The sequence below is a fragment of the Myxocyprinus asiaticus genome, chromosome 6 (genome assembly GCF_019703515.2).
Source record: "Myxocyprinus asiaticus isolate MX2 ecotype Aquarium Trade chromosome 6, UBuf_Myxa_2, whole genome shotgun sequence".
NCBI lineage: Eukaryota > Metazoa > Chordata > Actinopteri > Cypriniformes > Catostomidae > Myxocyprinus > Myxocyprinus asiaticus.
Genome location: NC_059349.1, coordinates 24,102,724 through 24,129,629, shown reverse-complemented (window position 1 = coordinate 24,129,629; position 26,906 = coordinate 24,102,724). Strand labels below are relative to the sequence as shown.

The following is a 26,906-nucleotide window of genomic DNA, read 5'->3' as shown; positions in this document are numbered from 1 at the left end:
CATTCTCTGTAGAGCTTCTTTGAAACAATGTTTGTTGTGAAAAGCGCTATCCAAATAAAAATGACTTGACATACTGTACTATTATATATACTTTATAGTACTGCATTGTGCTAGCTACAGTACATAGCACATATGTGTAGATGAAAAGAGTCTGTTTCCATAATTATTTGTATACTTAGAATTAGTGTCCTTTTTTTTACACATATTGATGTCTGCTCTAAAGATATGTAGTGTGTTCCCATATCCAGCAGTGAGGTAGGCCGATATATATCGATTTTACAGATCAATCAGTGCCTGCAAAAATCTGTCAATAGCTGTCAGTAGTTTTTTTTTTTTTTTTATTGAAGTGAGGGCATGCAAAGAAATATGTGATTTGTCAATAATAATATTAATGAACAAATAAATAATTAATTTGCTAAATATTAAATATAGAGCATTGTAACGGAGCCAAGTCTATGTCATTTCAAAATAAGAGTCCTTGGTGTATTTCAGGCTTGTTTAATGTTAAAAGTCCCATGTTATGCACCAAATCTTCTTTTTTTTCTTCTGATTATACTTGGGATTTTGGTTGAAAAATAAAGTAAATCTGGGATTTTATTCATTTTGGACTCTGACCTCTTTGTCTGTGGCAACTAAGAAAATGATGTAACATTATATGAATCGATTTTAAAAACTATTGGCCGATTAATCGGTTATCGGCCTTTTCCACCAACTAAGTTATTGTATTGGCAAAATCCATTATTGGTTGACCTCTAATCCAGAGAGTATCATTTAGTATAGTAGTAAAAAACTATAAGAGTTGTTTTACATTTTGAGACAGGCCTGGCTCAAGCTCTAAGATATAAGCTCCGGTTGGGCCAAACATTTGGAGGGGTAAGTGTGGTTGTCAAGGTTGGCCAAACTCATGAATCAGTGGGCCAGGCACACCCAGGCCCCCCACATGGAGCCGGGCTTGTTTTGAGAATGTTAATTTGTGATTTATACTTTTATTTTATACAAATGTATTCAATTCATCTACGGGATTTACTCCCGTAAACATATAGCCTAATTTGTTTGTATAGGCTATTACTTTGAAAAATAATTTCAAAGACTGCAGACAAACAGCCTGATCAGAGTTTGTAAAATGAATAGATGTTTTCAGGACACAGTAATGATCTTAAAACTAATATTAGGAAAACAATCTGTCATTTCATAAGGAGATATTGTCCTCTGTTTTTGTTCTATTCTGTAAAGACCCAAAACCAGGAGTTATTACCTAATTAAATTAATTTTAAAAATTTATTGTTTTAATATATTATTGCTCTGCTGAAAAGAAGTAAAGACTATATTAATGTTTGAAACAATTCTCCCTCATTTTTCAGTTCTTCATGCTAGGACATAGTGTACTGGAGGATGATGATTTACATATTTATGTACAACAGGACAAAAGGGCATGACGGGATGTTGTTTAGAGATCTCACTGTTTCAGAACTGTTTTGTCCTTGATGTAAAATATATATACACTGTGTGTGTGTGTGTGTGTGTGTATATATATATATATATATATATATATACACACACACACAACACATAAGAATTATGTGCTCATGGGGACGCAGGTATGAATCTGGCCTAATCATGTCCTGTTCCCCTTCCCCCTCATTTTACTGTCTCTAACATCTTATACAATAATTAAAAAAAAAAAAAAAAAAAAGGCCCATAACCAATATAAAACAAATAGTCTCCTTACCTTATTGGTTGTTTTATTAGTCATAGTGAAAGGTGAAACAGTTTACAAACCCCAAATACAAGTTCATTCTTTAGACATTTTACCTAAAAGAATATATACCTACCTAAAATACCTACAACTATAACTTTATAGTGATAATATAGATATGTGTGGCACACACTTTAAGATGCAGTATCTCAGATACATTGCTGAACGGATGCATGGCCTGCGGTTTAATGCGAGAGGAGAGCTCTCGAGCTTGAGCAGCGTTTCCGTAAACACACAGTGATATCAGACGGGCGTATAGCCAGAGCTGCGCATGCGCACTGGACTGTAGAATTGACATCGCGGAGCAGCACTGCAATACCCATCGATTTGGCACCGGAGATTATCCATCTGCATTCTCGCAAGACTGGTGACACCTGTACATATTTAGCCATTTCAACTGTGTAATAAAAGCAATCATGTCCATGGGAAGTGACTTTGGGAACCCTTTACGGAAATTCAAACTTGTTTTTTTAGGAGAGCAAAGCGGTGAGTATTTGGGTTTGCCACGACTGGGTTTAGACGAACCCATTAACCTTTCAACACATGCATGAAGTACATTAATGTCTTGTTGGTTGTTTTTTGTCCCTACTTGCTTGTTTGTGGTGTATTTTCAAAAGATGTTGCCTCTCATCGATTTCCTGTCGTATGCAAGTCGGTTGCATATGTTTGATTTTTGACTAGTCATGAAAATGTATAGCTATGCAGCGCCATTACACGTATCTGTTAATATAACGCTTCGTGCCATTGATATTTGTAAAACTCAGTAAACATTTATAAGTGTCAGTTGCATTTTCCATTGGAGGCAGATCTTTGAATATTATTGATCGCACCTATTGTAGTGCAGTCTAAATAGCCCAAACAATGCAATATATGAGATAATCAAAGCGAAATAAATTTTTTAGGTGTATTTTCATGCATTCTCCTTTTAACATTCACTGATTTAATATCCCATGAAACAGAAAGGCGCAGAGGCTTTGCATTTCCCGTGTGTCTGGAGACACACCCAGTCTGAGGATTCTTCAGCAGAGCAAAAATAAAAACCTCACGCATTATTTTATGAACAATAATGAATTATAAGCCCAGCCTGCAATATATAATGTGAACAGATATCGTAGTTTATTCATTTGGATAACGCTGGATGATCTTATCAGTGTCAGTGTTGGTGTTTGTGAGGACGTAATCAGACGGGCGTTTGTGAGCGTGACATTTGATGACTGGACACACATTACATACATACATAAAAAATAAAACAAAAAATAATATTGGCATGGTGTCACTTAAAAGTTCACGTGTTAATGGGGTGTTTTTAGCTTTCAGTAAACATTTGCACCAATAAGTGGCTTATACATCTTGATGCTGTGGTCTCTTCATCATTCATTGCTCGTATGTCTGGGAGCACCATAAGGACAGAGGGCCCACTATATGGTATAAAAAGCTTTAAAACTACACTTATTGCAGATCTGAAGGTTTTAATGACAAATATTCGTAGCAAAAAGTAGGTCCAAATGACATACAGCACCAAAGCACTGGCAGCACACTCCATCTTCTCTTCATGGGGATGGAATCATAATTGCTGATAGACATTAGTAAACCTACTAGAAAATCATTTGTTTTTCCAGGATTTAATGCCAAGTTAATGCCAGAAGACCACTTGTATTCTGCTGTCCATGGTCCTGAAGCTCACTACTGGTCATATTTGGTTGTTCTTGTTTAAAGACATCAGCAGAACAACCCTAATCCTTCCCGTGAGGCCGTAGATGAATAGAAGCATTATTCCCTCTCATTCTATGAGCTGTAGGATAACTATCGGCATTGTGTCGGATGATGATTTTAGCATCTCGGCTCAGCCTGACAAACAGGCCAGACCTGACTGGCCAGAAAATGAAATGTGTACTTAGGAATTCTGTCACAATGGCTCCATGTTTTGCCGCATTTTTTAAAGTAACGTATTTAATTTGAACTCTAAACAACAGTGAAGTCCAAATGACTTTAGAGAGTCTCTGTGGAATTGCTCAAGATCTAGAATTTATTTGAAGGACTGCGGTTAAAGCTGATTTGTGTAATTTTTTCAATGCTAAAATTGTTTCTCATATCCCAGCTTAATATGCAGAATCAATAATAAGTAAAAACATTTTTGGGTTGACCACCTAGAAGGCACAATCAAAACATTCCACTGTTTATTTGAGTGGCCTGTCCATCCCGACATAGCAACATTGGCTCAACAAATGGTGTGAGTTTTGGGCAGGACTACCTGTTTGCAGGTAACACTTTACAATAAGGTTCCATTCATTAACATCTGTTAATGCATTAGGTATCATGAACAAACAATGAACAAAACATTTTTACAGCATTTATTAATCTTTGTTAATATTAGTTAATAAAAATACAATTGTTCATTGTTAGATCATGTTAGTTCATGGTGCATTATCTAATGGTAACTAATACAACTTTTGATTTAAAAAATGTATTAGTATACACTCTCTTAGCACTTCATAAGGAACACCTGTACACCTACTTATTCATGTGATTATCTAATCAGCCTATTGTGTGGCAGGAGTGCAATGCATAAAATCATGCAGATATGGGTCAGGAGCTTCAGTTAATGTTCACATCAACCATCAGAATGGGGAAAAAATGTGATCTCAGTGATTTCGACCGTGGCATGATTTTTGGTGGCAGAAGGGCTGGTTTGAGTATTTCTGTAACTGCTGATCTCCTGAGATTTTCATGCACAACAGTCAGTATGTAGAATTTGCTCAGAATGGTGCCAAAAACAAAAAACATCCAGTAAGCAGCAGTTCTGTGTATAAAAACTCCTTGTTTATGAGAGAGGTCAATGGGGAATGGCCAGACTGGTTGGAGATGACAGAAAGGCTACAGTAACTCAGATAACCACTCTGTACAATTGTAGTGAGCAGAATAGCGTCTCAGAATGCACAACATGTCAAACCTTGAGGCGAATGGGCTACAACAGCAGAAGAGCACATCAGGCATTTTATTAGGACCATAGTGTTCTTAATAAAGTGCTCAGTTAGTATATGTTGAAATTAACATTAACCATGTTAACCATAATAAATGCTGTAAAAGTATTGTTCATTGTTAGTTCATGTTAACTAATGTTGTTAACTAATGTTAACAATACAGCCTTTGGAAAGTGTTACCTTTTTGGACAACCTGTTTGGTTTCGAAGAAGGGGTTTTGTGGAATCTGCTTGAAAACATTGATTATTTATGCAGTTTCATTTTGTGATGCTAGTGGCACAGAAATTAGACACTTTGATATGCATTGCAGAAAGATATTTAATTACTGAAAACATTGAATATACATTGAATGAATGTGACCATTAGTGTTATCTGGTGGTCACAAGTTGCCATTAATCACCTCAAAGTGTGTGATGTATTGTTCGGTGGTGATTGTTTGTGAGTTTTCAATCAAAATCTGATTGTTTTCCTATTTTGTTGGTTGATTTTACAGTTGGAAAAACATCGCTGATAACAAGGTTCATGTATGACAGTTTTGACAACACTTATCAGGTATACTCTCATTTATCTTATGCAGACACTTATGTTTTTTAAGTTTACAAAGAGTTCTTGATTTTTCAGATATGCCATTTTGTCTTGCATCTCACTTTGATTTTGTTTTCATTACAGGCAACTATTGGAATTGACTTTTTATCAAAAACCATGTATCTGGAGGACCGAACTGTAAGAAGCTTTGAAACTAATTATGTTCCTTGAGGAGTGATCAGAAGAAATAATTATTTCTAAAAATATGTATTTTTCTTCAGGTGAGGTTACAGCTATGGGACACTGCGGGGCAGGAACGCTTTAGGAGTCTCATCCCGAGCTACATAAGAGACTCCACAGTGGCTGTTGTGGTGTATGATATCACAAGTGAGCTACACACACACACACACACACACACACACACACACCATTATGCATACACCTCAAATCAATAGATCAATCTATATGTACAGTACATACAACTTTTTTTGTGTCTTACAGCTATTTGATATAGGCTTGTAGATGTACATCCCTCCTCTGTGTTCCAGACTGTGTGAAATTCTTTCTCCTTTTTCTCCAGATGTCAATTCATTCCAACTAACCTCCAAATGGATTGATGATGTCAGAACAGAGAGGGGAAGTGATGTCATTATCATGCTGGTGGGCAATAAAACAGATCTAGAGGAAAAGAGGTGAGTCATTTAAATGTCTTTTATAAATTTTGTGTGGCACTCTTCATTTGCCATTCATTGCCACAATGGTTTTTATTTTTCATATTTTCATTATGATGCAATTTGCTCTAGGCAAATCACTATAGAGGAGGGGGAGCAGAGGGCCAAGGAGTTGAATGTGATGTTTATTGAGACTAGTGCAAAGACTGGCAATAACGTTAAACAGGTGAGTCTAACAGCACTACATTGTCTGTTCAATGGCAAATGGACTTGATCGAATAAAGTAATCTAATTGAGCTCATGCCCTGTAACATGACACATGAAAAGCTCTAAAAAAGATTTGATTTAGCCACTGAATTGGTGCAATTTGGGCTTTAGGCAGTCCGAACTGAAAATATATTCTTTGTTTTAATTTCATTTGCTTTCTGTTTCGCTTATCAGTTGTTTCGGCGAGTGGCTGCTGCTTTGCCTGGAATGGAGAGCTTGGATGAAAACAACAAAGAAGGCAGTATCCTTTAATGCATTAACAGTTAAAAATGATGTTTTATGTTTAACTACTTTCTCTTATCTCAGTATAATATGCAGAGACAACTTTAAAGTCCCCGTGAAGTGCCTTGACAAGTGCATTTCTATTTGGCTTTTTGACGTATTTCCTACTGAAACAGGAAGTGGGGGCGGGACATGTCCCATTTTTTGTGTATGTGTATGACTTTCTTTCTTCTGCTGAACACATTTGAAGAAAAATAGAAGAATATCTTAGCTCTAGTAGGTCCTTAAAATTCAAGTGGATGGTGATCAGACCTTTGAATCTCCAAAGAAAAGACAGTTAGCATAAACGTCATCCATATGACTCCACTGGTTAAATTAATGTCTTCTAAAGAGAAACGATCACTTTTGCTGCAAAAAAGATCAATATTTAAGTAATTTTTAACTATAAATCATCTATGGTCAGTCAGAACTCAAGATAGCATTTGATTGGACAAAATTGTGAGTCATAAATTGTTCTGGGTTTGTTTAGCCAGAAGAGAGAGACTACAGATTTTAAATGCTTATATATGCTGATTTTTTTTTTGTCAATGTTTAGAAGTACTCTAGCATATAGATGACCTTAAAGCTAATAGATGTGGACTAAAAGAAACAAAACTTTAATTTTGATTTCATGTGATCTTTAAGTAAACCATTCTCCCGACAGGTGTAAGCTCTGTGTGTTTGTGGGTCCCAAAGAGCCTGACATAAGGGCGGGTCTACTTGTTTGACTGACCAGGGGCAGACGTGGGGCTATTCGAATAACCTAATTATTTTTGCAATTATGTTAGGTCATGCTAGTTGTGCATAAATTACACACTTTACCTTTAAAGTCAACATCTGGTCTTATTGTGCCTGATTCTGTGCACATTATTGTAAAGAAAAATATGAACAAATCTAAAACAAATAACCTGCTCCGCCTCTGAAACAATTTTCCTGTTCGGCAAGCACTCTTATTTTTCCAACCCACCCCTCCGGCATGCCTTGCTCTATTCTGGCATGTAGCGCCCAATTTTCACCATCCAGTCAGTTCCCAATGGATAAAATCAAGTCCCACCCTACATTTTTTCTAATTTAATATACAGTTTAACTCAGAAATATGTCATATTACATAAGTAAAATGGGTAACAAACAACATATCATGTTGACTTTAAATGTTTATATAATCAAAGCGTGTAAATGATGAATCACGCCAACTTGAAGGCAAAATTTATATTTAAGGATAGAAACAAAGCTTTGTGTTTAAAAATGTATTGCAAGAGTCTCCATTAATCTCTATGACTACATATTTATTGCTCAAAGACACATCTTTTTTATGTTTACTGTTGAGTAGCTCCCTGCTATTACCCCCATTCAATGTCTCTCTGTTATTTGTAGATATCTGGAAACGTCTTGGTTACTGATGTAACCTCTGTTCCCTGATGGAGGGAACGAGACGTTGTGTCGATGTAGTGACACTAGGGGTTTGATCTTGAGAGCCCCAATCACCTTTGCTTAAAATACAAAAGGCCAATGAAAATTGGCGAGTGGAATTTGCATGCCACTCTCCGCCCCGGACATACGGGTATAAAAGGAGATGGCTTGTATCACTCATTCAGATTTATGCTGAGGAGCCGATAGAGAGTCCCGGCCATGTCAGCGGCCGGTTCAGCACCGCGGCAGGAGGGACACAACATCTCGTTCCCTCCATCAGGGAACAGAGGTTACATCAGTAACCAAGATGTTCCCTGTCTGTCACTCACTCAACACTGTGTCGATGTAGTGATACTAGGGGTTCCTATAGGAAATGCCGCAGGCGCTGAACCGTGTCACGAGGTACGGAAGAGTGGATACGGGCAAGCTGCTGCGTGCCTCGCAGCGAGCGCTCAACCACGTCGTGATCTTCCAGCGAGTTAGGTAAGGCGTCTCCCTAGTCCCGTTAAGGGGGGTGGAGGCACTTACCCAAGGAGGCTACAGGCGGTGTCTTAACTGATTGCTGTTAAGCAATGTCCTGCCGAACACTTTTCTAGAATAGCACTGGGAAGTGCTCTTCCCTCTCCAGGAAGGAGACCACATCCTGCCGAAAGGAGTTAGCATGTGGAGAATACCTCACATGGACTTACCAACGGGGAAGTTCACATATGGAATGATACCACAGGAGGACCCTATCTATAGAGAGGGTACGCAGCACAGTGGCCGAGGCAGAGAAAGCTCCGACGAGGGGAAACACAGGGTTCACCTAAGGGGAACCGAACAGTGGAAACTCATCATACGGGATTACCAAGGGGGAATCACCACACATAGAGCACTGAGCCCGAGCACATGGGCTCACCTGAAAAGGGGAATACCATGAATACCGGGCCTGGTGGCGTCACTCCTCCACCGAGTTCGTCACCTGGACAGTGCTAAAGAATTAAAGAGGTGTCCGGTTGTGGACAAAAAGCGCACATTATCACCTGTGGAAAAGGGGAAAGGTGCAATGCAAGTGGTACACCCAACCGGCCGCCCGGTCTACCTGCTGTTACCATGTAACACTCGAGTTGAATCCGGGTCTATGCGTAGGTTATAAAACCTCGCAAAGGTATTGGGTGTAGTTCAACCCGCAGCTCTGCATATGTCTGCAAGAGAGGCCCCCCTTGCCAGTGCCCAGGAGGATGCAACACCTCTAGTGGAGTGCGCCCGGACTCCCAAGGGGCACGGCAAGTCCTGAGACTGGTATGCAAGGAAAATGGCATCCACAATCCAATGGGTTAATCTCTGCTTGGAGACAGCTTTCCCCTTCTGCTGTCCTCCAAAACAGACAAAGAGCTGCTCCGAACATCTAAAGCTTTGCGTGCGGTCCAGATAGATGCGCAGAGCATGAACTGGACGCAGCAACGACAAGGCTCTCTTTGAAGGGAGCGCTTGCAGGTTCACCACCTGGTCCCGAAAAGGAGTGGTGAGAACTTTGGGCATGTAACCGGGCCGTGGTCTCAAGATCACGTGAAAGTGTGCCGGCCCGAACTCCAGGCATTCGCTGGTAACAGAGAGCCTGCAGATCCCCCACCCTCTTGATGGAAGAGAGCACCACCAGGAGGGCCATATTCAGGGACAGAGTGCTGAGCTCGGCCTGCTCCAGGGGCTCAAAGGGTGCTCTCTGTAGGGCAGGTAGGATCACAGAGAGATCCCAAGAGGGGATCAGGCGTGGTCTAGGAGGATTCAACTTCCTCACGCCTTTGAGGAACCTGTTGATCAGGTCGTGCTGTCGTGAGGGTCTCCCATCCAGTGTATGCTATAGCAGCTACGTACACTTTCAGGGTAGAGAGAGACAGCAGTCTCTCCAGCCCTTCCTGAAGGAAAGACAGCACAGACCTGACGGCGCATCTCTGTGAGTCTTCCCCACAGGAAGAACACCAGTTAACGAAAAGACGCCACTTCAAGGGATCAGGCCCTGGCCTGAGTGATCGTTTCTACCACCGCTGGCGGAAGACCTGCTAGGTCAATGATGGGGCTAGAGAGATGCCCCGGCCAGACCGGTCAGGAGTAGTCACCTCATCCCTTGGCGGGCCATGTCAAGACCGCCTCAAAGCCCGTCTGGGGTTCTTGGGGGCCGGCTGACGGGCAGGTGGAGCCGACTTCCCATGGGAGCCACAGGTGCTGCTCTTGGACCACAAGTGTGGACATTGTCCAGCCCAGGGCACGTGCCGCGACCTTTGTCGCACGTAAGGCGAGGTCGGTCACAGTGCGCAGATCCTGCATCAGCCCTGGGTCGGTCCTAACCTCATGCAGATCTTTTAGCATGCAGGGTGGAAGCGGCCTGACCCGCGGCCTTGTAAGCCTTTGTCATTAAAGAGGAAGAGAACTTACATCCTTGGGAGCATTGGTCAGTCGCGCCAGGTGGCTGCGCCTGCGGGCATAAACGCACCGCTACGGCGCGCTCTACCTGGGGGAGCTCGACATATCCCTTAGCCGCTCTGCCGTCGAGGGTAGTCAGAGTGGACAAGCCCGCGAAATGTGTACGGGCAGTAAAAGGTGCCTTCCATGACTTTGTTAGCTCCTCGTGCACTTCCGGGAAGAAAGGCACCAGGGTGGGGCGTGGCCGTGAGTCGCGCTCCGAGCCCAGAAACCAATTATCCAGCCGTGAACGCTCATGGCAGGGTGGAGGGTTCCACTTCAGCCCGATGTTCGCAGCCGCCTGGGCAAGCTCTGTGTTCTACCGCCCGTGGGCGGGAGCTCAGACGATTTGTCCACTTCAGATAGCAGAAGCCCACCATCCGATGCCGCGACCGAAAGCTCATCCTCATCGCGAGCCGCGAACGACACATTAAATCCACCCTGAGGCAGACCGCCTGGATCGCTCGACAGCTCGTCTGGACAGAATGAGCATGCTGGGGGATGGGAGGTCCGCTGGGGCTAAGCCTGCTGAAACGCTCCCATGTCCACATCCAGATTGCCCACGGTGTTTGCCGACCCGGCCGGCTGAGCGTCAGCCCAGAACGGACCAGGTTGGGGAGCAGCCGCAGTGGCTCCTTGCTTCACGAAGAAGGAAGTGAGCCACGACCGCAATGTTCTCATGGGCATGTTCTCGCAATGAGAACACAACCCTTCCACGAAAGCTGCCTTGGCGTGCTGGCGCCCCAGACACTCGAGGCAGATTTCATGGGTATCCAGAGGGGAGAGATAACGGCCACATCCAGTAGCGCAAATGCGGAAGGACATCTTTAAAAAGACGCCAAGCGTTTGTGCGAACTCTTTTAGAAGGAAAATATACTCTTTCTTGTATATACTCTTTTAACACCTGCAGACTCAGGCTGACGAAGTGCCCAGGGGAAGCACAGCACTCAATCGTGCGAGGGTGACCGCTGATATGCACCATAAAAATCCAGCAGCGTAGCAAGAGGTGAGAGGACGAACACACACACACATGCATTCAGCTCTGAAGAAAAAATCTGAATGAGAGATGCACGCCATCTCCTTTTATAACCGTATGTTCGGGGCGGAGAGTGGCATGCAAATTCCACTCGCCAATTTTCATTGACTTTTTCTATTTTAAGCAAAGGTGATTGGGGCTCTCAAGAATCGAACCTCGAGTGTCACTACATTGACACAACGTCGAGTGAGTGACAGACAGGGAACCTGCAATTCAAACTGTAATACATTTAATAAGGGTCATTATAGATTATAGATTTCCTTAACACACAATTCCTCCCAGTGATCGACATTAAACTGGACAAACAACCGGAACCTCCGGCCACTGAAAGCGGGTGTTCCTGTTAGTAGAAAGCAGTATGGACCTTCATTTACACCACACGCTTGTTCTGTTGCTTCCTATGGGTCCACGTCCAGTGGAACTTTATGATCAGATTTAGGCTTTTTACATCTATCTGAATTGGTCTAAAATTATACTCCTCAGCAAGAAAAGAAAAACATCACATTGTCAGTTCAATTGCCAAAATAATTTCATAGGTAATTTAAAAAAGTGATTCATATAAAACAGGAAATGGCATGTGTACCATCATTGGACAAAAACTCGAGAGTGGATTATTGGTTGTTATGTTTTGTATTTTTGTACATTACAAAAATACTAAATGATGCCTTCACAAAAATTAGCTTAACAATTAAGACAGATGGCAGAATAAATGCCCTTCTTAATCGTCTACAGTATGCATGTAAGACAACTTTTAGAATCTGTCATATCCTTCGGTCCTTACACATCAATAATAAAGAAACAAGAACTCAGAATAAAAAAAAAAAGAAGAAAGATCCTGTGAAAAGTCTTAGTGTGGGTCTGTGTATACATCCTACATGCTAATCCAGTACCATGCCTCACTGAGAGATGTGTGTACTATCTGGCTAACCTTTAAAGTGCCGTGGCACTGTTGCAAAAAACAAATTGAATTTTCTGCTTGCTTCAAGTATACACTTTAGATCCGCTAGGCGGTACTCTATTGTATATAGTATTTATATTATTGTGAACATCCATCATTTAGACGTGGTTTATGTTCACCTGTACAAATGTTGTTTTGTTTTTTGTTTTTTCTTTTTTATATGACAAGGGCTTCACTCTTCATTTCTCTGTCTCATCTGTAGCCATACACTGGTCGTCAAATATTACATATGATTTGGGCTTTTTGCTCTTGCCTTATACAGTTTTACTGATCTACTAGCATCATTTGATTTTAAGAGATACTTTTTGTGAAGGCCTACTATTACTCCTGTTACACCCCTAAAAAATTTATAAGGACATTTTCCATAAATATGCGGGTTGATTTTATTTTGCAGCCAACTAGAACAAAGATAAAGAGATAATGTGTCATTCAGTAGATAAAGGAGAGGAAAGTAAATTTGAGGTGACCCTTGGGAAATACATGCACTTTGTTCTGGGTTCTGACAAGGAAATGTATCTTTTTGCTTGCAAATGATTGTCATATAATCCCTCAAATATCCTGTGTAGTAAAGCTCTCATATTCTCTGAGAGAATTCATATGTCGAATGGATGTGTAGATTGAAATTCAAAATGCTTGTTGGAGATGATCACTTTCGTCTCTGAGAATCCTGCAGCATGTACAGTATCTAGCTAATGTCTTCAGCTCCAAAGTGAAGACATTTCTTGAATAGCACTGAACTGAGAGAAAATGTACTGCAGTATTGTGCCTGTAGTCCACTTACAACATTCAAGTTATTGCAACAGTACGTTAAAGGATTGTGAGTTGTTTACGAGTCTGTATAAAGTAGTATCTTTTAATCTTTAATGTTATTTGTTTTGTTTGTTTTATATTTTAAATTGTGGTGACATTTTACAATAAGGTTCGATTTGTTAACATTAGTGCATTTGGTATCATGAACTAACAATAAACTATATATTTTTACAGCATTTATTCATCTTTGTTGATGTTAGTTTACAAAAATACAACTGTTCATTGTTAGCTCATGTTAGTACATAGTGCATTAACTAATGTTAACATACACGACTTTTGATTTTAAAAATGTGTTAGTGTATGTTGAAATTGACATTAACCAAGATTAATGAATGCTGTAAAAGTATTGCTCATTGTTAGTTCATGTTAACTAATGTTGTTAACTAATGTTAACAAATGTAACCTTATTGAATAGTGTTACCTAAATTGTTTACATAAATGCACTGATTAACACCATTGACTGTATAGAGATTGTTGAATTAATTTAGGATATAGTAGGCAAATATAATATATTTAATTTTAGTCAGATTTCTTCTGGTGCCAATAATTCTATTAATTCGAACAAAAACTGCATTTTTAGTTGGACATGAGGAATTACTGTGACTGAATTGTTGGTACTTAGAGTTGACTTGAGCATTTCTCTGATGTATACAGTGGATTATTGAAAGGACCACGTTGAGGAGGGATGATTGTGTAATGACAGGGCACAGAGTATGTCATCTTTCACATTTCACATTTCTCAATCCTCCGTTTCCTCTTTGTTGTTTTGTCATCTTTCACTTTTGTACACTAGTTGTGCCTTCTGTTATTGTGACATCACAATACAAAGCTTTCATTGTATGGCTACCTGAGAACACATATGTAATAGCCTGATGGCAACTGACAGATTTATGATGTTCTGTGATGAAACGATTCCTTTAATAAAATATTGTATTCACTTCACACCATCCAGCCAATTCAAAGTGGTTGAGAAGAAATACAGAACAGTCATGTAAGGGGAAGACTGAATGTAAGAACAGGACGTTGCTGTTGAAAGCGCATGAGGGGATTTAATCTGTCAAAGTTGTTGCCATAAGGTTGTGTAGAGCAGTGTAGTTGACTCATTTTTCACTCTGTAAGGACATTTATGAGCATGACATCTGTCTGAAAAAAATATTAATAAAATCCATGTCTTAATACCACACTGTCTACTGTTACAATGCAAATTTGTTCCTTATTCATTCTTAAAGGGATAGTTCACTTATAACATGCAAATTCTGTCATCATTTACTCACCCTCATACTGCTCAAACCCATATGAATTTCTTTCATATGTGGAACAAAAAAGATGTTAAGCAGAATGATAGCTTCAGTCACCATTTACTTTCATTGTATGGAAAAAGATGCAATGAAAGTGAATGGTGACTGACTCTGTCATTCTGCCTAATATCTCCTTTTGTGTTACACATGAAAATTCATATGGATCTTGAGCAACATGAGGGTGAATAAATGATGACAGAATTTTAATTAAAAAAAAAAAAAAAGGTGTTCCTTTTTAATCCAGAAGTAATCGGGCATATTGAAGTAAAAAAAAAAAAATAAAAAAAATAATAATAATTAATTTTATGAAAATATTAGAAATTAAATGCTGCAGGGTTCATTACAAACAAACATCAATTATAGCTTTGGTTTACATAAGCATTGCCTTTGAAAATTAAAAAAGTTTCCCACTCAACATTACAAATGCTGCATTAATGATTAAACCACATGCATCTATCACATCTATAGTGATGCAGAACATGGATTCCCCTTGGTGTGGAAACTTTAGTCCTCAGGAGAGACAGGTGACCAAAAGTAGTTTGTTCACATGGTTGAGAAATCGTTTCTTGCCCAACTGTGGACTTTCCAAACCATACCTGTCAAATGAGCCTTGATGCGAACAAATGAGAATGAAGTATTTTTATCCAACACGCAAGGTGTTACAAGTTAGTGTTTCAACTGATTTGTGTTTCAATTCCATGTCACCATTTGCCACGGGACTAAAGGTCTTGATAATCAATGGCCCCTAGAGGCCAAGGAGCACAAGGGCAATTTATTCAGCAGTCACAATAAGTCCATGCTAATCACTGACAGCAAACCAAATAAAAGGAAACCAAATAGGAGATTGCAGGTATCTCTTTATTCCTCACCACCACCAGCATACGTTGTAAGTACACTTGTTTACATTTAGCTTAATTTAACATTTATGCTCTGAATACCATTATTACAAAACAGGTAAAGAGTATTTAATATAGAAATATTTTGTGCTCTCAGAACAACAGGCCCAAATTATACTCATAAATGTAGTTGTGATTTGTACTGCAGAACTTCAGTACTTCTTGTGCAGAGCTCTGCTCCTGTAAACATGCCCAGGGTTGAAGGTCAGGGCGAGTCTGACCTCCGCTCCCAGCTACGAGCATGTAGGACTGAGATCGCAATGGCAATTCATGACCCCTTCTCCTTACTGTATGGGCTGGCTGATCACGACATCATCTCTGAAACGATCCTGTGGGTAAACAACAGACCATAAAGAGGCACAATTTAACTTTTATTTTGCATTTTAATTCAAAATAGTACTGTATTTTATGTTTCATGAAATACCTTTTTGAAGGATGTCTGTACATTTTTAAAGTTTTAACATTTTATTTTATATCAATCTTTTTATTGTCATTGATCAGGTACAATGAGATTATTTTGTTGTACACCATAAGGTTGTTGCATTAAATTTAAAAATATAGTATAGAGAAATACACAGAAGTATATACAATTTTGTAAATGAAAGAGATATATGTGATATACGTATATGATAAATATTGGTAACACTTTACAATAAGGTTACATTTGTTAACATTAGTTAACTATATTAGTTAACATAAATTAACAATAAACAATACTTTTACAGCACTGTTAATTTCACAGTTACTGTTAATTTCACAGTTACTGTTAATTTACTAATAGATTTTTAAAATTAAGTTATTTATGCTAACATTAAAGCATTATGACTTCTATTTTCATAAATTAACATTAACCAAGATTAATAAATGTTGCAATAAAATATTGTTCATTGTTAGTTCATGATATTTAATTCATTAAATGAACAAAGTTCAGCGATGTGGTGCAAGCTGATAGGTTCTTTGAACTTGTTATCTGTAAGCCAATCGGCTCGCATGGTGTATGCTGACTGGTCCTTTGGCATTTAATCAGGTAGCCAGTCTCTCTTTATTTCTAACATGTCAATTGCTCAGTTTTGCAGATAAGCCGGTTTCACTGAAGTGCACTGCAAGAGTTTTTCTCTGAAACCCACCTCCACCCCAGCTTCACATGTCTAGATCTGCTACATGGGGATTATTTGTGTCTATTTGTGCAGCAGCATGTCCTACATGCTCTATCCAAGCATGTCTTGCGTTTTGTCTAATTTTGCAGCAGCATGTCCACATGCTTAACTCAATATGTTTGTATATTTTCTAGCAGTAGTAAGTCTCAGTACTTGCTCTGAAGCAGCAGTGTAGAAGATCTAATCTGCAAAAACCAATATCCTTATCAAGATGTCCTTGCTGTCCTCAAGGCCTTCTGGAGCAATCTCTATAAGAAGTGCAACGAAGAGAGTTACCCAAAATTGGAAACCCTTTTAATGAATCTCCCCAAAGGTACTGTATCGTGTTTAATCACAGTCTTAGTAATGGTAATGTGATTTAGCAGGACTAAAGCAGGTGGCCAAACAAAGTGGTAACCCCAGGCTTGAGCTGCAGGTCCGCAGTCAACCAGGCAAGAAGAGAGGGGTGGCTGAGAAACATCTGACCCATCACCCTCATCACTACACTAAGAGAGCTTTACCCTCCAGCTCAGTTTGGCCACCGGCACACAAAGCAACTGATAAATCAATTCATACAGCAAAATGGTATCAGTATTCTCAATCTAATATCTAAATGGGTCAGCTATTCCAGGAAGCAAAAGGAAGTCTGTGAGGAAAACAAAAGGCACGGCACATTCTCAGGTCTCGGTGGGAAATGGTAATTACATGTTTGTGCAAAATGTGTAATTAGATGACTATGTACACTACTGCACACATTACTATGTACACATTGCTCCTCTCCTGAGCCTCTGAATCTAAAGGTGTATGCTTAAATGCTTAAAAAGTAGAATTGTAGATAAATATAAATTGTGGCTATGTTTGAATTTCTTTACAAATCTAAATATATATAGAAGATAACATAGCAGATTTTTATTTTATTTTAACATTGTATTATCCCTGCATTAGTGATGACTTTACTATTCAAAAATGTGGAAAAAAATAGCCATAATAAAGAATCAGTGGGTGTGTATTGTATTTTATTGATTTCAGAAGAGGAATGAGGCTGCATATGAATAAATGTGCTCTCTTAAATATAGGAGTCCAAGCTGTTGCTACCTCAGTTCAGAGAGCTGTGACTGTGTGCCAGTGAGCATCCCACTGGCTGTGGGACAATGGAGGGGATCATAATCCAGCAAGTCATTGAATCTGGTGAGCTCAGCACACTAATACTACATTGACAGACTGTGATGAAAGTGCTTATAGCCTGTTTTGATAGAGTAACTTTGCAGTGTAAACGCTTTGGCTGTTTGCTCTGGCAGCACAGATGTCTCAGCTGCTTTCTCCTGCAGGAGGTGCCAAAAAATACATCAAGGTCAGAGGAGAGTTCTACTCTTCTGGCAAGCTGGATGAGACATCTGGCAGACACAAGACACAGACTACACACAACTATAGTCACCAGCAGGGGGAGCTAAGCACCAGAGCTGGATGTAGGTGACCACGAGGGCACTAGAGTGAATCGCACAAAACCTATCATTGTCAACCAGGTTATGTTTCAACCAAAAATAACAATGAAGAACTAAGAAATTCTATTTTGTTAAAAGAAAATGAAGCTTATTTTTAGTACCCGTAAGATTATTTCTTTTGTGGTATTATTTTCATGACAGTCAGTGGTGGTTCTGACTCACATGGTGCCCTAGGTGAGATCAGTCATGAACGGGCAACATTGAATTGAAAAAATTAATATATAACTAAAATTAATATTTTGGTGGATTTGAACGTTACTAACAAAAGTTTTGCAAACTGGGATTTACGTGCTGCTTTCTACGTTTTGCTGAAGCGCCACAACAACAACTGCGTTTTATTAACTCACAAATTACAGGTACTGTGGCTGTTTATGACTTTATAAACATTTATTTTTCACTCTATTTCTCACACCCTGTTATCTTATGATATAAAAACACTTTTACTCTAACGCAACATTTAAAAAACGATAGATTTTAACGCTTGAGTTACAGACTCACCTGCATTTATACACGTATTCCAATGTGATTAACTTCCATCTGTAGCTCACCTGATAGTGTGTTGGACTTTGGAATCAGAGACCAAGCCTGAGCTCAACCAAGGGCATTCGGATTGAAAATAAAGCCACAGTGCCATTTAAGCGACATGAAACGACAGGCTTGCTTTAGTAAATGTGCTTTTCATGTTTACTTGAATTTACATTTAAAACACTATCAGTTAGTTTTGGGTGTTGGTTTAGGGTAAGGGTGTCTGTTTTGTTCATCTCTCATTTATCTTTTAGGACACTATTGGTTAGGTTTTGTCTACAGTTTTGGTTAGGGAGGTACATTTTACTCATTAAAACACCCATATAATATTCACCTTTAAATTCTCATCATGCACGCAAAACTGATGCACGCAATTTTGGTTTGCAAAAATGTTGCCATTGTCACATAAATTTCACGAGATCAGACTGCAAAAAAAAAAAAAAAAGAAAAAGAAAAAAAAAAAAAGGCACCATCTAGATGCATTACAGAAATTTGCATTTGGGGGAAAGGTGCTTAATTTTCATTAGAATATGTTACAGTGAAATAAAAATAAAAACATGTCTTAAAAATAGGTTTCAATTTCTGTATGCAAAATTGTATTTATTTTTTCTTTTGGATGTAAAATATTACCTGGAGATGAACCCATTAAAGTTTACTTCAACCAAAAGAAAACCACAGACATTGAAGAAATTGAAAAATCTCTATCTTTACCCATATACTCATTGAAAGGTAATTAATTTATCATGTGTTCAGGTGGAGCATAACGATGATGAGTGTACAGGTGTAAAGATGGTGGGGAGCTCATCTGCTGTGATGGCTGTCCTTGCGCCTTCCACCTCGCCTGCCTGGTGCCGCCTCTCACCTCCATACCCAGGTATAGAGAGCAGTCATGTGACACACAGGATTTTGACAAGTCAAGCCTAACTCCTGCATGGTAGTATGTAAAATATCTAAATATGAAATTTTGTTAATTATATATCTGTCATTAATGTTAGAATTGTGCTTTCTTTCAGTGGTACATGGCAGTGTCAGCTATGCCATAGCAGCAGAGCCAAAGAGAAGACATATACCCTCTTGCAGGTATATGATTATTATTTCTCCTGGAAATGTTTCCCAATAAAAATAACGAATTGAATGCCTGTTCAGTTTATCACATGCTTAATGCTTCATATGCGAACAACATTAGCACCAGTGATGGGAAAATATTAGAAGTCATGGCATGAGTAACTTCTCGGTTTCTGTCTCTGCTCTTTCGTAGCCAGCTGTTCATCCTCCCCTGATGGAGACGAGCTCCAGCTCTGCTGTGGACTTGTCTTACTTCTCTCTCTGTCCTCAACTTCACTTTCCACTGTCCCAGGAGGCAAAATCACTCAGCCCATAGAAGATATTGAGTTATTTCTTCATGCTTGATGTTTAATCTCTGTTAGTCTTCTGTTGAGGATATGATTGGGATCAGGATGGCCTGTGGAATTTGCCACCTTGCCAGAGGAGAGATGATCACCTGTCCTCAGTGCCTACAGAGCTACCATACCCACTGCAATTTCATAGAGTGAGGCCTCTCAGATGTCTCATGCATGATCAAACATCAAGATGTTAGGGAAATGGTGGTCAATTCTGGTCCTGGTGTACTGCAGAACTGCACATTTTGAATGTCTCCCTTATTTAACATAACTGATTATTAACAGCTCACTATAAGTCTGACCTGAACTGAGTGTGTCAAATAAGACAGTGATGAGGCACTTTATAACTCCATTAGAACACTGATGGTTTGTTTCTTCTGATGTTAATGTACAGTACTTTTAATAGAGAATAGCCGTGAGTTCTTCAATGCTTCCCAAGTGCAATCACTATTTTTTCCACTCTCTTCTTTTCATCTTATCAGTGGAAAGATTAAATGTAGGAATTGCTCCAGGACTTGGGGCTCAGAGAGTGAAACATCATCTAGAAGTCTTCAGGTAAAGCATGCTAAAAACAAACACTTTGACACTTTTGGACCTCCTAAAAATCTACAAATGCTATCCTTCTCATATTCCCACAGGTGACCCAACACATGACTGATCAGAGCTCAACCCCCTTAGAGCAGCTGCTCGACAAAGATGAAATGGACTCTATAATGGGGGAGGTGAGGTCATAGTTCCCTGTCTGTCACTCACTCGACATTGTGTCGATGTAGTGACACTAGGGGTTCGCTCTTGAGAGCCCCAATCATCTTTGCGTTATTCAGAAAAGGCCAATGAAAATTGGCGAGTGGAATTTGCATGCCACTCTCCGCGCCGGACATACAGGTATAAAAGGAGATGGCGTGCACCACTCATTCAGACTTATTCTTCGGAGCCGAGCGCATGTATGTGTGTGTTCGTCCCGTCACCTTATTCCTTGCTGCTGGAATTTACACCGCATATCAGCGGTTGCCCTCGCACAGTTGAGTGTTGTGCTTCCCCTGGGTGCTTTGGTGGCTGAGTCCACAGGTGTTAAAAGAGTATATTCTAAAAGAGTATATTTTCTCTAAAAGAGCTCGCACAAATGATTGGCGCCTTTTTAAAGATGTCCTTTCGCCTTTGTGCTACTGGGTGCGGCCGTTATCTCTCCCCAGCAGATGGCCATGAGATCTGTCTCGAGTGCTTGGGTCGCCAGCACGCCGAGGCGGCTTTCGTGGAGGGGTCAGTTCTCACTGCAAGAACATGCCCATGAGAACGTTGCGGTCGCGGCTCTCTTCCTTCTTTGTGAAGCAGAGAGACGCTGTGGCTGTTTCCCGACCCGGTCCGTCAGGAAACAGGCGGCCGTGTCGGCGAGCGCTGCGGGTGATCTGGATGTGGATATGGGAGCGTTTCCACTGGCTCAATCCTTGTTCTGCCCAGTAGAGTTCACAAGTGAGGTAGGCGGTCCGCCTAATGGCGGATTTAATATCTCGTTCGGGGCTCACAACGAGGATGAGTTATCGGTTGCAGCATCGGAGGGTGGGCTTCTGCTCTTGGGAGGTAGAGCTCAGGATGAGGCGGATGCTGAGTTGGCAGCCGTGCTTGCCCGGGCGGCCGAGAACATCGGGCTGGAGTGGACCCTCCGCCCTGCCCTGAGTGCTCGTGGCTAGATGATTGGTTACTGGGCTCGGAGTGTGACTCATGGCTGCGCCCCGCCTCAGTGCCCTTCTTCCCGGAAGTGCACAAGGAGCTCGCGAAGTCGTGGAAGGCACCTTTCTCTGCCCATACACGCTTCGCCGGCTCGTCCGCCCTAACTACCCTCGACGGCGGAATGGCTAAGAGATATGTCGTGTGCGCCGTCGCGGTGCATTTATGCCCGCAGGGCGCAGCCACCTGGAGGAACCGACCAAGGTTCCCTCCCAAGGCGTGTAATTTATTTTTGTCACTCGTGGCGAAGGCTTACAATGCCGCGGGTCAAACCACTTCCGCCCTGCAAGCCATGGCCATCCTGCAGGTCCACCAGGCCAAGGCGCTCAAAGATCTGTACGAGGGTAGGACCGACCCAGGACTTATGCAGGAACTGTGCACTATGACCGACCTCGCTCTACGGGCGACGAAAGTCATGGAGGTTCCTCATAGGCGCGAGGAGATTGAATACCCCTAGACTGTACCTGATTCCCTCTTGGGATCTCTCTGTGGTCCTACCTGCCTTACAGAGAGCCCCCTTTGAGCTCCTGGAGCAGGCCGAGCTCAGCACTTTGTCCGTGAAGACGGCCCTCCTGGTGGCACTCACTTCTATCAAGCGGGTGGGGGACTGGCAAGTGCTCTCTGTCACCAGCGAATGCCTGGAGTTCGGGCTGGCACACTCTCACGTGATCTTGAGACCCCGGCCCGGTTACATGCCAAAAGTTCCCACCACTCCCTTCCGGGATCAGGCAACCGCTCCCTTCAGAGGAGGAAGACCCGGCCTTGTCATTGCTGTGTCAAGTTCGCGCACTGCACATCTATCTGGACTGCACGCTTTAGACGCTCGGAGAAGCTCTTTGTCTCTTTGGAGGGCAGCAGAAGGGAAAACTGTCTTCAAACAGAGGTTGTCCCAGTGGATTGTGGATGCCATTGCTCTGGCTTACCAATCACAAGACCTGCCGTGCCCTTTGGGAGTCTGGGCGCACTCCACCAGAAGTGTTGCGTCCTCCTGGGCACTGGCGAGGGGTGCCTCTCTAGCAGACATATGCAGAGCAGTGGGTTGAGCTACACCCAATACCTTTGCAAGGTTTTACAACCTGCACATAGAACCGGTTTCGACCCGAGTGTTATGGGGTAACAACAGGTATGCCGGGCGGCCGGTCGGGTGTATCACTTGCATTGCGCATTTCCCCTCTTGAGGTGATAATGTGCACTATCTTGTCCACAACAGTTTCCCGTAACTGGTGAACTCTGGACACCTCTTTAATTCCTTAAGCACTATTCGGTGGCGAACTCGGCGGAGGAGTGACGTCACCAGGCCCAGAACTCTTGGTATGCCCCTTTTCAGGTGAGCCTGTGTACTTGGGCTCAGTGCTCCATACATGGTGATTCCCCCATCAGTAATCATGTATGATGCATTTCCACTGTTCGGTTTCCCTTCAGGTGAACCCTGTGTCTCCCCTCGTCAGAGCTCTGCTCTGCCTCGGCCACTGTTGCTGTGCACCTTCTCCGTAAATAGGGTCCTCCCCAGTGGCATCATTCCATATGTGAACTTCCACGTCGGTAAGTCCATGTGAGGTATTCTCCACATGTTAACGTTCCTCCAGTAGGATGTGGTCTCCGTAGTGCTCTCCCTCCTGGAGAGGGAAGAGCACTTCCCCAGCACTATTCTAGCAGGTGCTCGGCAGGAAATTACTTAATACAAAAATCAGGAAAGGCCACCGCCTGTAGCACCTTGGTAAGTGCTTCCTCCCACCCTTGTTGGGACCCAGGAGATGCCTTACCTAACTCCCTGGAAGGTCACGACGTGGTCGAGCGCTCACTGTGAGGCACGCAGCAGCCTGCCTGTGTCTGCTCCTCCTTACCTCGCGACACGGTTCAGCGCTTGCGGTGTTTTGTATAGGAAACCCTGGTGTCACTACATCGACACAACGTCAAGTGAGTGACAGACAGGGAACGTCTTGGTTACTGGTGTAACCTCTGTTCCCTGATGGAGGGAACGAGATGTTGTGTCCCTCCTACTGCGGCGCTGAACCGACCGCTGACATGGCCGGGACTCTCCCTCGGCTCCTCAACACAACTCTGAATGAGTGGTGCATGCCATCTCCTTTTATACCCGTATGTCCAGGGCGGAGAGTGGCATGCAAATTCCACTCGCCAGTTTTCATTGGCCTTTTCTGAATAAAGCAAAGGTGATTGGGGCTCTCAAGAGTGAACCCCTAGTATCACTACATCGACACAACTTCTCGTTCCCTCCATCAGGGAACAGAGGTTACACCAGTAACCAAGATGTTCTCAACAGTATACAAATAAATAAAATAGATGCAAAAAATGAGCAATGAAAACTCTATATATCGCCAGCCCTAACCGTGTATTTTTCCTGATGAACGAAGAGCTTTATAGATGGGATCCTGCAGTGGGCCTTCCATAACATCTCCCATCCTCTCTCTGAGTCTCAGGGCTACTTCCAGTGATTCAGTCCACCATCATTCATTCATCTGTGCTGTGTTGATCAGCATGGCAGTACATCCTGACCTAGGAGCTTTACTCATCCACACAGATCTGTGTGCACTATTCCTCTGCCAGAAATCAGATCTCAAAATTAGAAATCAAGCCCCTCAGTGTCAGATAGTGTTTTAGACACTGATGTGAAGAATAGTCAACATAATTTCAGTGTTTTGAAGAAAATGTATGTGTTTAATAGTTTAATCCTTTATTAATTTACAAGTGGAAGGAATCATTCACCCAAAAAGGAAAATTCTGTCATCATTTACTCATCCTCGTTTCATTTCAAACCTTTTATTCAGGTCATGGATCAAAAAGGAGATGTTTAGCAGATTGTCCATGATGTTCTTTTCCATACAATGAAAGTGAATGGTAACCAGGGAAAGCCATTTACTTTCATTAAAAGAAAAAAGAGCAGCTTGGACATTAGATAACCCCTTTAGTATTCTACAGAAGAAAGAAGTCAAACCAGTTTGGAATGAGGTGAATGAGAGTACATTAAGACAGAATTTTCATTTTGGGGTGAACTGTCCCTTTTAGGATTTCATAAAGTATTGACATACTGTAAATAATAATTAAGTCTGATGCAAGTTACACTTAATCAACAGCATTTGTGGCATAATGTTAATTACCACAAAAAATAATTTAGACTCGTCCCTCATTTTCTTTAAAAAAAATAAATAAAATCGAGGTTACAATGAGAAACTTATAACGACCTTTCATGAAATGAAAGGGGACAATTTTTTGGAGGATTTAAGGTAAAAATGTGAAGCTTAAATTTTATAAAAGTACTTACTTTAATTTTTCTGTTAAGACTCATGTATTATTTGAGCCGAAAAGTTGTTTAAATCATCGTTTTTGTGGTTAAACGGGTTTTATGGTGTATAACGTCATGTGGTCCTGGCAACAAAGTTGTAAAATTGGCTTTACACAGAAAAGGTTAGTAAGTGATTTTATCATACTAAAATCATGTTAACACACATATTGTTTATGTCTTGTGGCTATACTTTTGAAACAGTGAGTATTTTAACGTTTACGGATTGTCCCCATTCACTTCCATTGTAAGTGTCTCACTGGAACCCAGATTTTTGCTTTTTTTTAAAGAAAAGGAGGGGCGAGTCAAAATTATTTTTTGTAATAACATTATGCCACAAATGCTGAGGACTGAGGTTAACTTGTATTGAACCTGGAATATTCCTTTAAATCTTTAAAAGATTTAGATGAAATATGTAATGTGGACTTTTTGTTATGTAATGTCAACATGCATGTGATAACCTCCAGATATGAGACAATGGCTCAAGCCTAGATTACTGGATTTCTAATTCTGCCTGGCAAACATGTAAAACATGTTGCTATTCTTAATAAAGATCCTCAACTATGTGATCTCTCACTCTCTGCTATACCTGTGTGTGGGTGGGTTTGGGTGGTTAACGAGGAATTTTGTTTAGGTTACAAACTGGTAATTACAAGGATATAATGCTATAAATGTGGTTTATGAGGACATTTCTAGTGTTCCCATAATTCCAATCGCTTAAAAAAAAAAAAACATACTAAACAATGTTTTTTTGAAAATGTAAAAAAGTTTTTTTTGTGAGAGTTATGTTTAGGGGTAGGGTTAGGTTTAGGGGATAGAATCTATAGTTCATACAGTATAAAAATCATTATGTCTATGGAGAGTCCTCATAAGAATAGCTGCACCAACGTGTGTGTGTGTGTGTGTGTGTGTGTGTGTGTGTGTGTGTGTGTGTGTGTGCGTGTGCGTGTGCGTGTGCGTGTGTGTGTGAGTCCAAGTCCCTTACGTGGGCCTTTTCTGCTCTTCAGTGAATAGTTTTGACACATCCCATGGAATGCATGGTCCAGAGCCAACACTGTCAATTTTCCTCTTTGACCTCCTCAAGAGACAAAAGAGAGTGAGAAAGTGAGAGAAGGGGGGAAGGAGAGAGAAAGAGAACACTTGGAATGTTAATGACAACCATGTGGGACTCTTGGAAATATGCTGTTGCTAATGTCAAAGCATTATGTATGTCAACAAAAAGCAGAGCTTCTCGTTTGCTTTGACAAGGATTTGTACAAAAACAGAGAAAGTGCAGTGGGAATTTATCAAAAATCTCAGTATAACAATGTTTTGTTTTACCTCAGTCTTATAAAGTGTGTATAATACTCTTGGGCAGATGGTGTTGTGACTGGCCAGGGGCCAGACATTTTTGGAATGGTGCAGGGTTGCTATGGTTACCTGTTCTTAAGACCCAACAAATAAGGAGTGGGGAATGTATTATAGTGGGCCCTAAATCTCATTGGAGCATGAAAGAAAATGTTTTTATATGAGAAAACATTTGGCAAAGCAGACAGCATGTATCAGTGAGACAGAATAGACCGAAGGCTAGTTCTCTCCTGCAGTGTCAAGACTGTTTATGATGGTGCTGGTTTAGTCGTTAGTCTCACTTTTATCTAGCAAAACCATACTATATCCTATATGTCATGTTTTGTCATGTCTGAAACTGGTAGTGAACTTCTGGCTAAAAGCAATAAGTACTCAAAGCAAATGAAGCAGGGCACAACCAGTTTGATCTGATGTGGTTCGACAAATTAAGTTAAATCGTGATATTTCTTATCTTCCGTGTCATTGACTAGAAAAGCAAAGACAATTTAAACTGAAAATAGTGCAAATATTATATTTTAGAGAAACCTGGAAAGGTTTAGTATCTCATTTAGTGTTAAAGGCGGTTGGATTTTTTTTGGTAATACTTATAAGGTTACATTTGTTGACATTGGTTAACTATATTGGTTAATATGAACAAACAATGAACAATACTTTTACAGCATTTA

The 26,906-nt window shown here is 40.9% G+C and overlaps 1 protein-coding gene and 1 pseudogene across 1 annotated transcript; both read left to right on the top strand.

Moving 5' to 3' along the window:
* Positions 1–2,035: 2,035 nt before the first annotated feature.
* Positions 2,036–14,295, top strand: LOC127443210 (ras-related protein Rab-6B-like). The gene is made up of 8 exons (XM_051701813.1): positions 2,036–2,242; positions 5,231–5,289; positions 5,407–5,460; positions 5,544–5,649; positions 5,843–5,954; positions 6,066–6,159; positions 6,375–6,441; positions 11,629–14,295. The coding sequence occupies exons 1-8, from the start codon at positions 2,173–2,175 to the stop codon at positions 11,691–11,693; spliced, it is 627 nt and encodes a 208-aa protein (XP_051557773.1). The 5' UTR covers positions 2,036–2,172; the 3' UTR covers positions 11,694–14,295.
* A 2,381-nt stretch (positions 14,296–16,676) lies between these two features.
* LOC127442704 (autoimmune regulator-like) lies at positions 16,677–25,449 on the top strand (annotated as a pseudogene).
* The last annotated feature ends 1,457 nt before the right edge of the window (positions 25,450–26,906 follow it).